Here is an 11,944-nt window from a genome sequence, read left to right on the forward strand (position 1 = left end):
TAATATATAAAATCCTCATAGCGGTTGTCGGAATGATTATATAGAGTGAAAATTTTAACCGCCCACTAAATTTACCCGGACGTTTATCCGGCGGAATCTCATGGAAGCTTCTCGAAGGAGTGGGTCATAAAAATGGGAATCTCGGAAAATGAGAGTGGCACGGAAATGTGAGTTGCGCTTGTCAAAGATGGTGACGAATATTTACATAAGAATGCGACGTCAAATTATAGTACATAGAAGGACAGTAAAAATAGAACAGTAACATACAAGATACTAAAGATGTAGAACCATTATATGTGTAGATCAGACGGAAGATTGCCATTCATGACCCATGTGAGCGACTTGTCGCCACGGAATTCTTCTATGTAGCGAATGATTTCGTCAGCAGACTTGTCGTATTTTTGCATACCTCTGGCAATGGAGTCACAGAGCTTCTTTCTTCTCTGGTAGCGCTTGGATTCCTTCGAGCGCGAGTCGCCCCTCCATTCGTGCTTGCCGAAGCGGGAATCCATCTCGCAAAGCGGTGGTTGGCCACGGAAACCCTTGGTGAACTCATCGTAGATCTCCTTTACAGTCATAGGGTTGTGGAGGAAATCAATGGAGATTTTGGGTCTCTTAGAGTCATGGAGAGACTCGGGATCCTGGGGCGAGGGCGCTGAAGGATCCTCGGACGTTGTTTTGCGCTTGAGGTAGATCTTCTTGCGGTATTTGTCCATGTTTACATTGGGTTGGTGAACTTGTGCTGCCTGTTCTTCAGCCTGCTGCACGGCTGCTGCTGCCACTTGGTGCAATTGTGGGTCCATATTGCTGTCAAGATGCACCGACGCATTAGCAAGCGATTCTTGATACGATGGCATTCCCGATGACCCATCACCCACCTGGTCATGGTCATGTTCGCCTTCTGAGGCCTGTCCTTGCACTTGTTGGCCCATCTGGTCATCGTCAGAACCCTGTTTTTGGTTGTCTCCATCTTGTATCGCCTGTAACGAGCTAATGATTGCATTCTGGTTTTTGTTCTCCAAAAAATCAGCCATTAACCCTGTCAACTTCTCAATCTTGGTGTTTTGATAATCCAACACATGTCTCAAGTACGACAATTCTTGTGTAATCCCCGCTAACTTGTCTCCTTCAATTTTACTAATAGCGTCGTTAATCTTCTCAAAACTCTCTTGTATGTAGTGATTCGAGAACTCTGTCTCATCTATGCTCTCCATCCCATTATCAACATTACGGTTTGAACTAGGGGACCTATTAGGAGCCTCCACGTTACCTTCGCCTGGCAAAAGTCTCGATGCATTTAAATCTTCTTTCATGTTATTATTTATACCTTCCATTGCAATTAGCTGATTTGTCTCAAATGGTATAATTGCAAAATGTCGGTCAAGTTTGTTTGTTTTTTCCTTGTAAACATCATGAAGGGAGACTTTTTTCTCATTTTATGGATTTTGTCTCTTCTGTCGTTTTGATGCGCGCACGATGATATATTTCAATAGGTTAGGTGTTGGTGATAGATATATACGACGGTATTGGCATAGCACCAGTATAAATTGTGGAAATAGCACGATTGTATGGTTCAATGGTACGATTAGTAGGCTGTGTATTCTTCCTCGGGGAGAAACGAATGACAATCGGCTGATTCGGCAGAAACTGTAGGACCAAAGAGCGCAAGTAGACCTTTGCAATAGCCGTTAATATTCAAAAAGATAATACGACATTTGCCCGAGTCTCCGTATAATTCAGTGGTTAAGCGTCTGAGTTGGTCGAGGTTGGTGCTTCTGGGAAGAAAAAGCCCATAGTTCTGGGTATATTGCATCACCTGATGGCATAATTGGTTGATGGGGAATGGCTGCATGTTGTACACGTCGAATCCATCGGCATCTTTGTAGGATGGACCACCCCATGGAGGAGAACAGAATATGAAGTCAAATATGGCCGACGGGGTTGTAGTATTGCGTAGATGCTGGGGGATCCACTTCTGATTTGGTGATCCATCAGGTAAAACCAGGCTGAATTGGTTCCAGTCGCCCACTTTGGGCCATATTCGGTTTTCCACTCCATATACAGCTGCATTGTGCATTGTACACTTCATATTGGTCGGGTTGATATCGATAGATCCTACACTTGGAAAATAGTTAGCAAATTGTATGGTGTTTCCTCCACCACCGCAGCATATATCCAATATATTACGAGCTTCGGGCATGAGCTCCAGTACTAGCTGGGCAGTATATATGGCAATATCTTCGGGGGTGACTGAGAACCAAAGTTCTGCTGTCATGAAGATACCTTCGTCAAATTTACTGAACAAACTGTATCTCTTGTTCCAATACTTCTTACAGTTCTTAGGAAGCGTGTTATGGTTGTGCATTAGCAATTCATTCTCATCTTCAATAGCATAGTCATCTTGATCTATCGACTCTGTATCACTACTCATCTTACAGCATCAGCTCATCGGAAAATTGATTCCATTGATAATTTCTATTTAAGGTCGCGCATCATTCTGCTACAACTGTCTGCATAAGAAAATATGTTTAAGATTCTGAGCTTTAGCAAGATAAACGTCAACCTAAAATAATGGTACATAACTTTAATATAAAGTTTCTACTAATAATAAATTCTAGAAGTCATTGCAGTATTTCTGCATAGGACTTTCATTTCGTATAATTTTTGTCCTTTTGCAGAACTGGCGATTTCTGAATGAATCTTGCATATTTACTGTATTTAGAAATACTATTCCATTAAATAATACATATTATGGTCTAAAGATATAATAATCATTAGACGCCGGGAAATACAAATACAAACGAATAAATTACAAGAGAAGAAAACGTACCCAAAAAGAAATAAATATAACCTTCTTAACACTAAATTTTCCAAACTTTACCTTCTCCAACCATAATCTTGTTCTCGGCCTCCATTCTGTCAAAGGCAGCACTAATTTCATCTTCAGCAAAGATATCTTCTTGTTCCAAATCCTGGTTAATGTACTCAATAACTTGCTCGGTTGGTGCTGCTCCGGATTCGTTTTCGAAAATTGAAGATTGCATAGATCTGGCCATTAATCTTACGAAAGTCGAGTATCTTTCACCACTTATTCCTGAAGCTGACTTGTTCGACTCGTTAGTCTCAGCCAATGGTTTCATATCCTGAGTATGCTGAGTGCCTTGAGCTTCTTGTTCTGGTTGTGTTATGTGTAAGTTATCAAGATGTTCCTCCATCTCTGCTTCATTAGGAGAAGATGCTGGGTCAGCTGGCGGGGAATCGTGTGCAGTTTGTGCTTGTCCTCTGAATCTGGACCTAGTTCTTGTATTTCTTGGAGGCAATTCCTCGTTATCTGATTCGTCTTCTTCTTCTTCTTCTTCTTCCTCTTCACTTTCGGCGTCAGATTCATGGTGGGTCTTTTGTTTCTTAGATTTGGATTTTCTTGTGACTTCTTTGAATAATGCGAATCTTAATAACTCCTCTGCAACCTTGGCATCCTTCACTTCGACAGTCTTGGATAATCTGACTTTGGCGTGCGCAGAAGCTAAACGAATCAACGTTTCTAATGTTCTGGCAGTAATTGGAGCTGTGTGTCTTTGGTTGTTATCAATTAAATCATTTCTTAATGCAGAGTAAGTATTCACAATATATTCTGAAGCCTTGCTACTCAAAACAGGCTTTATTCTTTGTTTGGCATACTGTACATATTTTTTCATAAATGGAATGGACAAAATTGTTGGTGCTTTGTTGGATTTCGTAGAACGTACACCCGAATGTAATAACGAATTGAATTTTTCAAATATTGGTTGTTCCAACTCTTCTTGCTCGTTGGTGGAATCATCACCAACTGCTAACGATAAGTTACTTCTTTCCCTTATAGGTTCTCCTTCTAACAAACCTGGAGGAATAAATCTATGCATTCTCAAAACATGCTCTGAAATAACTCTATCTTTCGTAGCTTGAACATCATCTGTAACAACAAATAGTAAATCAAAACGTGATAATAAAGAGTCTGGTAAAGCAATATTTTTATGAGGATCTTTATGCACGTCGTATTGACCAAATACTGGATTTGCTGCTGCAATAACCGAACAACGGGCATTCAATGAAGTATGTATACCTGCTTTGGCAATAGTGACTGTTTGTTGTTCCATAACTTCATGGATAGCAACACGATCAACATCAGACATTTTGTCAAATTCATCAATACACACGATACCTCTATCAGCTAAAACCATTGCACCTGCCTCTAATCTTCTTTCTCCTGTTTCTTTATCAGTAGTAACAGCCGCTGTCAAACCCACACCAGAAGAACCTCTACCAGTAGTAGCAATGGCTAATGAAGCAGTGTTCAAAACAAATCTTAAAATTTGGGATTTAGCAGTAGAAGGGTCACCAACCATTAAAATATTGATATCACCTCTTAAATGGGTACCGTTATCTAAATTCTTTTCTACCCCACCAAGAAGCATCAATAAAACGGCTTTCTTGATGTAATCAAACCCATAGATAGAAGGTGCTAAAGAATTAGATAAAGTTTCAAATATCTTCTTGTCTTTTGACAATTTGTTAATATTTCTAATGTCTTGATCGGTCAATTTTTCTTGAGAAGCAACACCCGTCGATCTCGCATGTAATGGGTAAACAGAATTGGCCAAGATTACAGTTCTGAATGATGCACTGGTATTACCAGCACCCCCCAACGCACGGTATACACCCACAATTTGGATACGGTCACCAGGCTTGGTCAAGTCAACCAAATCGTCGTCCAATATAACGTCAACAGATCTCGGTAATTGACCTGCTGGTGCTGTTTCTGGCATTTCTTGAACCGATATTTTCTGATGGTCTCTGTAAGTGGAGTATCCATATTCTGTTGTCAATTTATTACCGTCAAGATCTTCTGTTGGATAGATTGCAGCAGTGGAAATTGGATCAAATGATGTGGTCTGGTCCCTATATTCTCTAGCATAAAATCTGCTAGTCTTTTCGGCGTAATGGACCGACCTTATAATCTTAGGACGCACTAATGAAGCTCTAGTCACAATACCCTCAATCGAAACCATTTGCGAGAGATGATGCGAGTTAATAGATCTAGGCGATACTTGGTGGTCCCCGAATGATCCCTTGAACGATAAGTAAAATTGTTGGTTTTCATCCATCGCTTCGTACCTCGAATCTGTAGGATCGTATATCGTCAATACCGTATCTCTCAATGCCCTTTCACACGCTGGCAAATAATCCGCTGGAGTATTTAACAATCCTCTCCAGAATTCTTTGTCAAATTCACGAATTTCGTCTAATGAAACGCATAATCTATATCTACCCTTCATCAACATATCCTTGATTTCTGTTCTATATTGAGTACCTTCCACATCAATCTTATCTAAGAATTCTTGAAACCTTCTGACTCTATCACCGAAAACAGCATCGATAGGCTGTTCATTTATTTGTGTTGTATCATCCATTTCCTATCAATTAAGCAAAAAATGTAACTAATGAATGAATAACTAAAGAACAAAATTATGTATCGCTTCAACTGTATGGGAATGAGTGTACTGAAAAAAAATCCGACGCGTTCAATTAATTTTCTCTTTTGGGAAAATTGAATTTTAGTACACAAAAGCCTTTCATTAGGAAGAGAACATATATACTTATATTGGTCTATTATACAGTTTTATATATGTATCTGTGTATAACGAGTATGATCACAAGCACCAGCCTTTAGCATAAACTGTAGTACTGTCGGATCTGTCTTTATCATCGAATAATTTATCCCACTCCTCGAATTCTAAAGCAACATGGGTCTTGTATCTTCTGTTCTTTTCACTATCTAACAAAGATATATAACTCCAGTCCAAGAAATCTTCCAAGTTGTAGTTAAGCTTTTTGAACGGCTCACCGAATATTTTAGCCAAAGTAGCAATATTAGGATGGTAGTGAGACATTAAAGCCTCCAACTCCCATAAGGATGAACCCATAGCACCAGTTTTCAAAGGATCCGTCTCGTTGTTGTCGAAGGTATCTTCATATTGAGCAGCAGAAACATCAGGATTATGCAACATAATCATACATGAAGGATGCCTTTTTAACAAGTTATAGATGAAAGGAATAACTATGACAACACCTGAAGCACTCGACGTTATAGATAATCTAGCCAATTTCTTAATGAAAGAAGCAATCAAGCTGGCAGATAAGTGTGTAGAGGAAAGAAATAAGTCACATAATCTAAAGAATCTGGATCTGTAACGAGTATACAACAAGTTGGGTGTCAACAACGAGTATAACTTCGAGTAAAAATCAGGATATTCCAAGTTGTATCTTTTCATAAGTTCGTACAAAGAATTCAACGCAAGAATAGGAATGACACCATCCTCGCCAACATTGTATGAGTCAGTTAAGAAATCCATTAAACTTTGTGGTTGAGCCATATATGGAATAACCCTCTTGTGCAAAATAAGTAAAATTGATTTGTATTGGGAAATTAATAATGGGTATGATAACACAGAAATGATACACTTTTGGTATTGCATTTTAAATTGTGATATTTTGTATGCTATTGAAGGAAGCTGTTGTTTAATCCACGTTTTTTCTTGTTCAAGAACTTCCACTTCAGGTGTAAATAATAATTGGTTCTTGAATATGCAGTAAAAGTTAGCAAATATCATTCTTAGTTGTGTAGTAGTCTTTTCTGTTTTCCATGTATTTAATGTTTCATGCAAGTTGTTGACAAAGTAGAACTGCAAGTCCCAATTCTTCTTAAACTTCTCGATGAATTCCAAGATGATGAAGTTTTCTGTCGATCCGTTGGAATCAATTTCACCATTTTCACTCAATAACAATGCTTCCACCAATCCTTTATATGTCAATGTAGGGAAATATAAATCATTCTCACCTGATTTCATGCATGTACTTTCCAACTTTACCAAGTTTAAGCCTATCTCTAATAAGTCAACTTGTAAGGACGTTTCATATGCCAATTTTTGCACAATGAACTCGTTTATAATCGTCTTGAATGCGTCATATTTATCTGAAAGCCATTTTACCACCATCCTTTTCTTGTCATCATGAGATTTCTTATTTTTCATCACGTCATTCTTGAGCAAGTTTTGGAAACATTTGTATAGCGTAATAGAAAGTTGACGGCCTACTGTTTCAACTTCTTCTGATTCTCTTTCTGATAGCTCTTTTTTGATGTGCTTATATTGTTCCAACAATTGTACGAAATTGTTATAATGCTTCGATGAGGTCAATATTTGATCCCCAAGGTTTTGTATTTCTTCTACAGATAATATGGCACTTTTTTTCCCATTTGAAGCTTTCTTTTGTTTACTTGAACTCAAAGAGCTATTTGCCTTTCTCTTTGGCGCCATTATGATTTTTGCCTATTACTATTACTTCGATTATAACCGTAAATGCTAGTTTGTAAGGCCCTATAAAAAAATTGCAACTGATGAGTATGCTTGTATGTAGGCCCTCAGTGAGTATTTTTTTATGATGTTACCCGGCACTTCTCATCTAGTATATAAAGAGTTTTAGCCCATCAGTTTCTTCGAAACTAGGAAGATTTATTCTCTCATATGACCTTCCAAGTTTTATACTCATGATGAAATCTCGCGTTATTCAAGACAATTCCCTTTAGAGTTGTAGTCTTTCTTTCGGGAGAGATTCCTCTGAAATTGCTTTCTCATACGAGAGAGTAGGGTTTTATTGGTTAAGGTGTTTGGCGCAAACTATTCTTGTTACAAAAATATCACAGACGCTTAAGAGAACTTCTGACCCTCCCACTCAAAACATTGGAATATGTCATTAAAAGTAGAAATCAATATACAACTACGACGCAAAATGTGAAGACCGTGTAGAATGTAAGCGAAACCGCATGATAATGTGATTTCATTTAGTCACATTATGAAGGGTAGCGGAATAGTGATAGTAGAAGATATGACGACTGCGTGTAATAGTGGACTAATGTGTTTCTATCAATAGTCTTGTGACCGGAATAATCTTGAATTCCATGTCTATGATTTATGAGTACGATTACATATCTTACATTCCGTATTTGACATGGAGGTTATTTGCATTGCCCAAAAGGTAAACTAATTATACAAATTATAAAAAAAGAGAACAGACCCGAACCTAACCGAACCTAACTATCAGAATCAAACATTAACGTAAATATAGGGTGTATACTGGGGAAACATGTACGTGATAACACGCAAGTAAAATAAGTATATAGTAACTTCGTTGATGTTGTTTAAATGAAAGTTTCGTAAGCAACTGGAGCTAAGGTTTGAGGAACGTTTTCCTTAGTAGTGACGATTCTGGCGTCTCTTGGCTTAGCTGGTTGTCTCTTTAAGTGAACGTGTTCACCCTTGGCCTTGGCTTCTCTCTTTAAAGCAGCGTTAGATTTAACTCTGTTGATGAATTCTTGACGACAAGCAGAGTGCTTGATGTGTTCGACTCTCAAGTTAATTCTCTTTTCGAGGTATCTGTTACCAACAACTTTGTAGACAATAACACCAACAGCAGACTTGGTGACGTTGTAAACGATACCAGTCTTACCTTGGTAGTACTTGTGTGGCATACCCTTTTGGATAGAACCATTGGCCTTGATATCAACGATATCACCAACTCTGTAGGTCTTTAAGTAAGTAGATAATGGAATAGCACCATGTTTCTTAAAGTCACGTTGGAAAAGGTAACGAGTACCGGATCTATAACCACGACTAAATTAGGTTAGTATTACATTCACCTTGTCTTTACAGATACTTGTTCAGGTTATATCTCTTCTAGAATTAACAGCCCATTATATCCTATCAATTTTATCCTCTCATTAATCAATTTTCTCTTCAATATGGCCATTCTGTCCCTTTTCAACTTCGTTCTTACAAAAATTTCATGCCATATATATCTCTTAAGAGCTAGCCTTTTTGAATCTTATTGACAACATTTACTTTAGAGCGAGGTATCCTGAACTATATCTATCAAACTAGTATCTCACATACGATTTACCCATTTTCTTTAGTTATTGTATAAAGTAGCTAAGTCTATAAGCCAGTTCAAGTTCTTTTCATTATTTAGTACCTGAAAATTTTCCAGTGAGTAGCATCAGTCGGGGCTGCATAACCAAAAATATAATTGTGACTGCTTCTTTTATTTGCACGAAAAATGGCAGTCTCACTAAAATGCGCATAGGGCTTAAACCTATATATGACTTCAATTGCTGCAACACCAATATATTAGTGGAAGCAGTTTACCAAAACTATAGTATTTTTTGTATTGATATGTACTAAATATATTCTATTGATTGTTTTGAAAAAAAGTATATATATTAATGTATTTATTCAAGAATTGAAGAGGCATTTTCATTTAAAATCAATTAAAACAAATGTCAGAGAATTTGTCATAAGCTCTATAGATAAACCCTGTTTTCTTAGGTTGTGATGCAATCCATTCATTTTCTTCTTCTTCCTCAAGGTCTATGGCTTCTTTTCCAGTGGTGATATCCGCTTCGGAATCTTTTCTGATATGAGTTTTCTTGATGAATTTCCAAGCAAAGTACAAAACAATGAAGAAAGCAGGAGCAAAGTAGGAAGTGAACAAATTAGAAACAGAAAACTGACCAGGGAAGAAAATCCAGAATCCATTGAAAAATAAAACTAAAATGGTCAAGAAAAATCCGAAATAAGACATGTAAGGCTGGCAAAAGAAAGGTGGTTGATAATATGTGTCTTTTTTGTAGTCAAAACCTTGTGCATCCAAGGCACGACGAAACTTGAAGTAGCAAAGCCATATTACAAAGTAGGTGCACAATAAACCTGTAGTCGCTAAATTAATAAACCATTCGAATACTTGCGCAGTAGAGCTTGAGATACTCAAGAACGATAAGCATGCAACCAATAAAGAACCAATGACACAATAAATAGGAGCCCCATTTTTCAAACATTTTGAAAAGAAGCGAGGCAAGTACCCAGCCAAGGAAGCACTGTAGGCACATCTGGTAGCAGCATAACAGAAACCGTTACCGCAAGACCAGGCAGCAGACATGATTACTGCATTAACAAGAGAGTCCAATCCGGTAACACCAACATTTTTAACTCCAATAACCCATGGAGAGGCTGCTGCACCCACCTTTCCTGTTGCTGATGCTGCTACTAAAGCTGGGTCATTTGATGCACATAAAGAGTTCATGAAGAAAATACCACCGAAGTAGAATAAATATATTCTGATGTAAGCTCTTCTTCCAGCCATTGGAATGACTTTACGTGGTTGTGAGACTTCACCTGCAATCATTCCTAAGATATCTGGACCCCCACAGGCAAATGCAGCGTAGATTAAGACATTCCACCAGCCAAGAAATTTGCCGGTACTACCAGATACAAGATAAGACTTGAATAATCCACCTTCAGACCAATGTTGAAACCCATATGAATCCTTCTTAGGGTTACCACCACACATGGAAATCAAACCAAATAACATCAACCCCACAATAAGTAAAACTTTTAACATCGATGACACGAACTCGATCTCACCATACCAATTAACACCAAATACGTTGAAAAATAAAATCGACAATATTCCCACTGCAATAAATATTCCTGGGTTGGCATCGGTCCAAAACCCTATAACAGATGCAAATGCCACAACCTCCACACATACGAACATCAACGTTGTATACAAATATATCATAGTACATGCAAATCCCATAGCAGGATCAATCCATCTAGCGGAATAATGCAAAAAACTTCCCTTTATAGGAAGAAACGAGCACATTTCAGCAACACACTGCATCAACGGCCAAACCACAAGGCATGCCCAGAATAAAAACCCTATAAATAAAGATAAACTTCCTGAAGTCATTAACGGACTTGAAAGACCAATAAACAAACCTGTTCCAATACTCTGACCAATAATCATTAACGCAACATGCCTCAGACTTAACTTTCTTTTCGTCTCACCATATTTCTCTTTATCTATTTTATCATTAAAATCATCGAAATTGGTGGTGTTATTTAGCATATCCACAGATCCTACTTTTTCCACATCAACAGTGGTACCAAAATCTTTTGATAGTTTGTTCATCTTTCTTGTTTTATTATTCCCAAATTTTCACGGCTTCCAATATCTTTTTCTCGTCATATTTACTGAAATTTTCTTTCTATATATATACTGGTTTACTGATACCATAATCTTGCAAGGCATTCTCTTATCATGCTGCAATCAAAGATACTTGATTGAGAATTTACGCCCATACACTATTGTTACTATATGCCTAATTAAGTAATGCGCCAACTAATATACTGAACATGCTCCTACAAATATCGCTCATATATGTCCAAGAACTTTTTACACGAGATTGTTGAAGCCCGTACTTTGTAACATAAAGATAACATCTGAATACGTGACTTCTATGAGGGAATTATCTAGCAATATTTTGTACAACAATAGTTGATTGATTTTATTTTTGATACTTGCCTTAGCGGAATTACGAATGCGGCATTGTGAAAATTTGGGTTGTATTATTAACTACCCCATGTTTTACTTGTGTTATACCTATCCATTATTCGCTAAATAACCAGTATTTGGTGTATTGGTATGGAAGTGGGGCCGTTGTAATGCTCAAACTTAAATAGTAGGAGGAGTTGAAGAAAGAGGGTTTGGGGGGGGTTAAAACGGGGAGGAGACATATTTATACAATTTACTCAAAAATGGATAATTTGTGAAAAATTGCTACCATATCTGGTTTGAACGCATCCGAAGATAAACGCTATTTTGAACAAGAATTACTATAGTAAAAAAAAAAATTCATTAGTTTTCTACGTTAATATTTTCTGATTGGCTCAAGTATTCTGATAAGGTTGTATTGTGAAGAGATTAGAAGCGTATCTTTGTACCTGAAAGAACTGAGATGAATATTCCTGTATATAATAAATAAGGTAAAGATGAGAAGAGCATCGAGGTAGAT

At 37.5% G+C, this 11,944-nt stretch overlaps 6 protein-coding genes across 6 annotated transcripts; all 6 read right to left on the reverse strand.

Annotated features, from left to right (window-relative positions):
- Nucleotides 1-290: 290 nt before the first annotated feature.
- AC631_00617 (uncharacterized protein) lies at nt 291-1,313 on the reverse strand (the record flags this gene model as incomplete). Its single annotated transcript, XM_015609447.1, has 1 exon — nt 291-1,313. The coding sequence occupies one exon, from the start codon at nt 1,311-1,313 to the stop codon at nt 291-293; it is 1,023 nt and encodes a 340-aa protein (XP_015469744.1).
- A 272-nt stretch (nt 1,314-1,585) lies between these two features.
- AC631_00618 (RNA methyltransferase) lies at nt 1,586-2,431 on the reverse strand (the record flags this gene model as incomplete). The annotated part of the gene is made up of 1 exon (XM_015609448.1): nt 1,586-2,431. The coding sequence occupies one exon, from the start codon at nt 2,429-2,431 to the stop codon at nt 1,586-1,588; it is 846 nt and encodes a 281-aa protein (XP_015469745.1).
- Nucleotides 2,432-2,861: 430 nt separating this feature from the next.
- On the reverse strand, nt 2,862-5,447 carry MCM3 (MCM DNA helicase complex subunit; the record flags this gene model as incomplete). Its single annotated transcript, XM_015609449.1, has 1 exon — nt 2,862-5,447. The coding sequence occupies one exon, from the start codon at nt 5,445-5,447 to the stop codon at nt 2,862-2,864; it is 2,586 nt and encodes an 861-aa protein (XP_015469746.1).
- A 240-nt stretch (nt 5,448-5,687) lies between these two features.
- NOC4 (ribosome biosynthesis protein) lies at nt 5,688-7,352 on the reverse strand (the record flags this gene model as incomplete). Its single annotated transcript, XM_015609450.1, has 1 exon — nt 5,688-7,352. One exon carries the CDS (start codon nt 7,350-7,352, stop codon nt 5,688-5,690), a length of 1,665 nt encoding a protein of 554 aa, XP_015469747.1.
- Nucleotides 7,353-8,233: 881 nt separating this feature from the next.
- On the reverse strand, nt 8,234-8,995 carry AC631_00621 (60S ribosomal protein eL21; the record flags this gene model as incomplete). Its single annotated transcript, XM_015609451.1, has 2 exons — nt 8,234-8,705; nt 8,985-8,995. The coding sequence occupies 2 exons, from the start codon at nt 8,993-8,995 to the stop codon at nt 8,234-8,236; spliced, it is 483 nt and encodes a 160-aa protein (XP_015469748.1).
- A 359-nt stretch (nt 8,996-9,354) lies between these two features.
- On the reverse strand, nt 9,355-11,061 carry PUT4 (Put4p; the record flags this gene model as incomplete). The annotated part of the gene is made up of 1 exon (XM_015609452.1): nt 9,355-11,061. The coding sequence occupies one exon, from the start codon at nt 11,059-11,061 to the stop codon at nt 9,355-9,357; it is 1,707 nt and encodes a 568-aa protein (XP_015469749.1).
- Nucleotides 11,062-11,944: the final 883 nt, after the last annotated feature.

This window comes from Debaryomyces fabryi (genome assembly GCF_001447935.2).
Source record: "Debaryomyces fabryi strain CBS 789 chromosome Unknown contig00007, whole genome shotgun sequence".
Classification (NCBI taxonomy): Eukaryota; Fungi; Ascomycota; class Pichiomycetes; order Serinales; family Debaryomycetaceae; genus Debaryomyces; species Debaryomyces fabryi.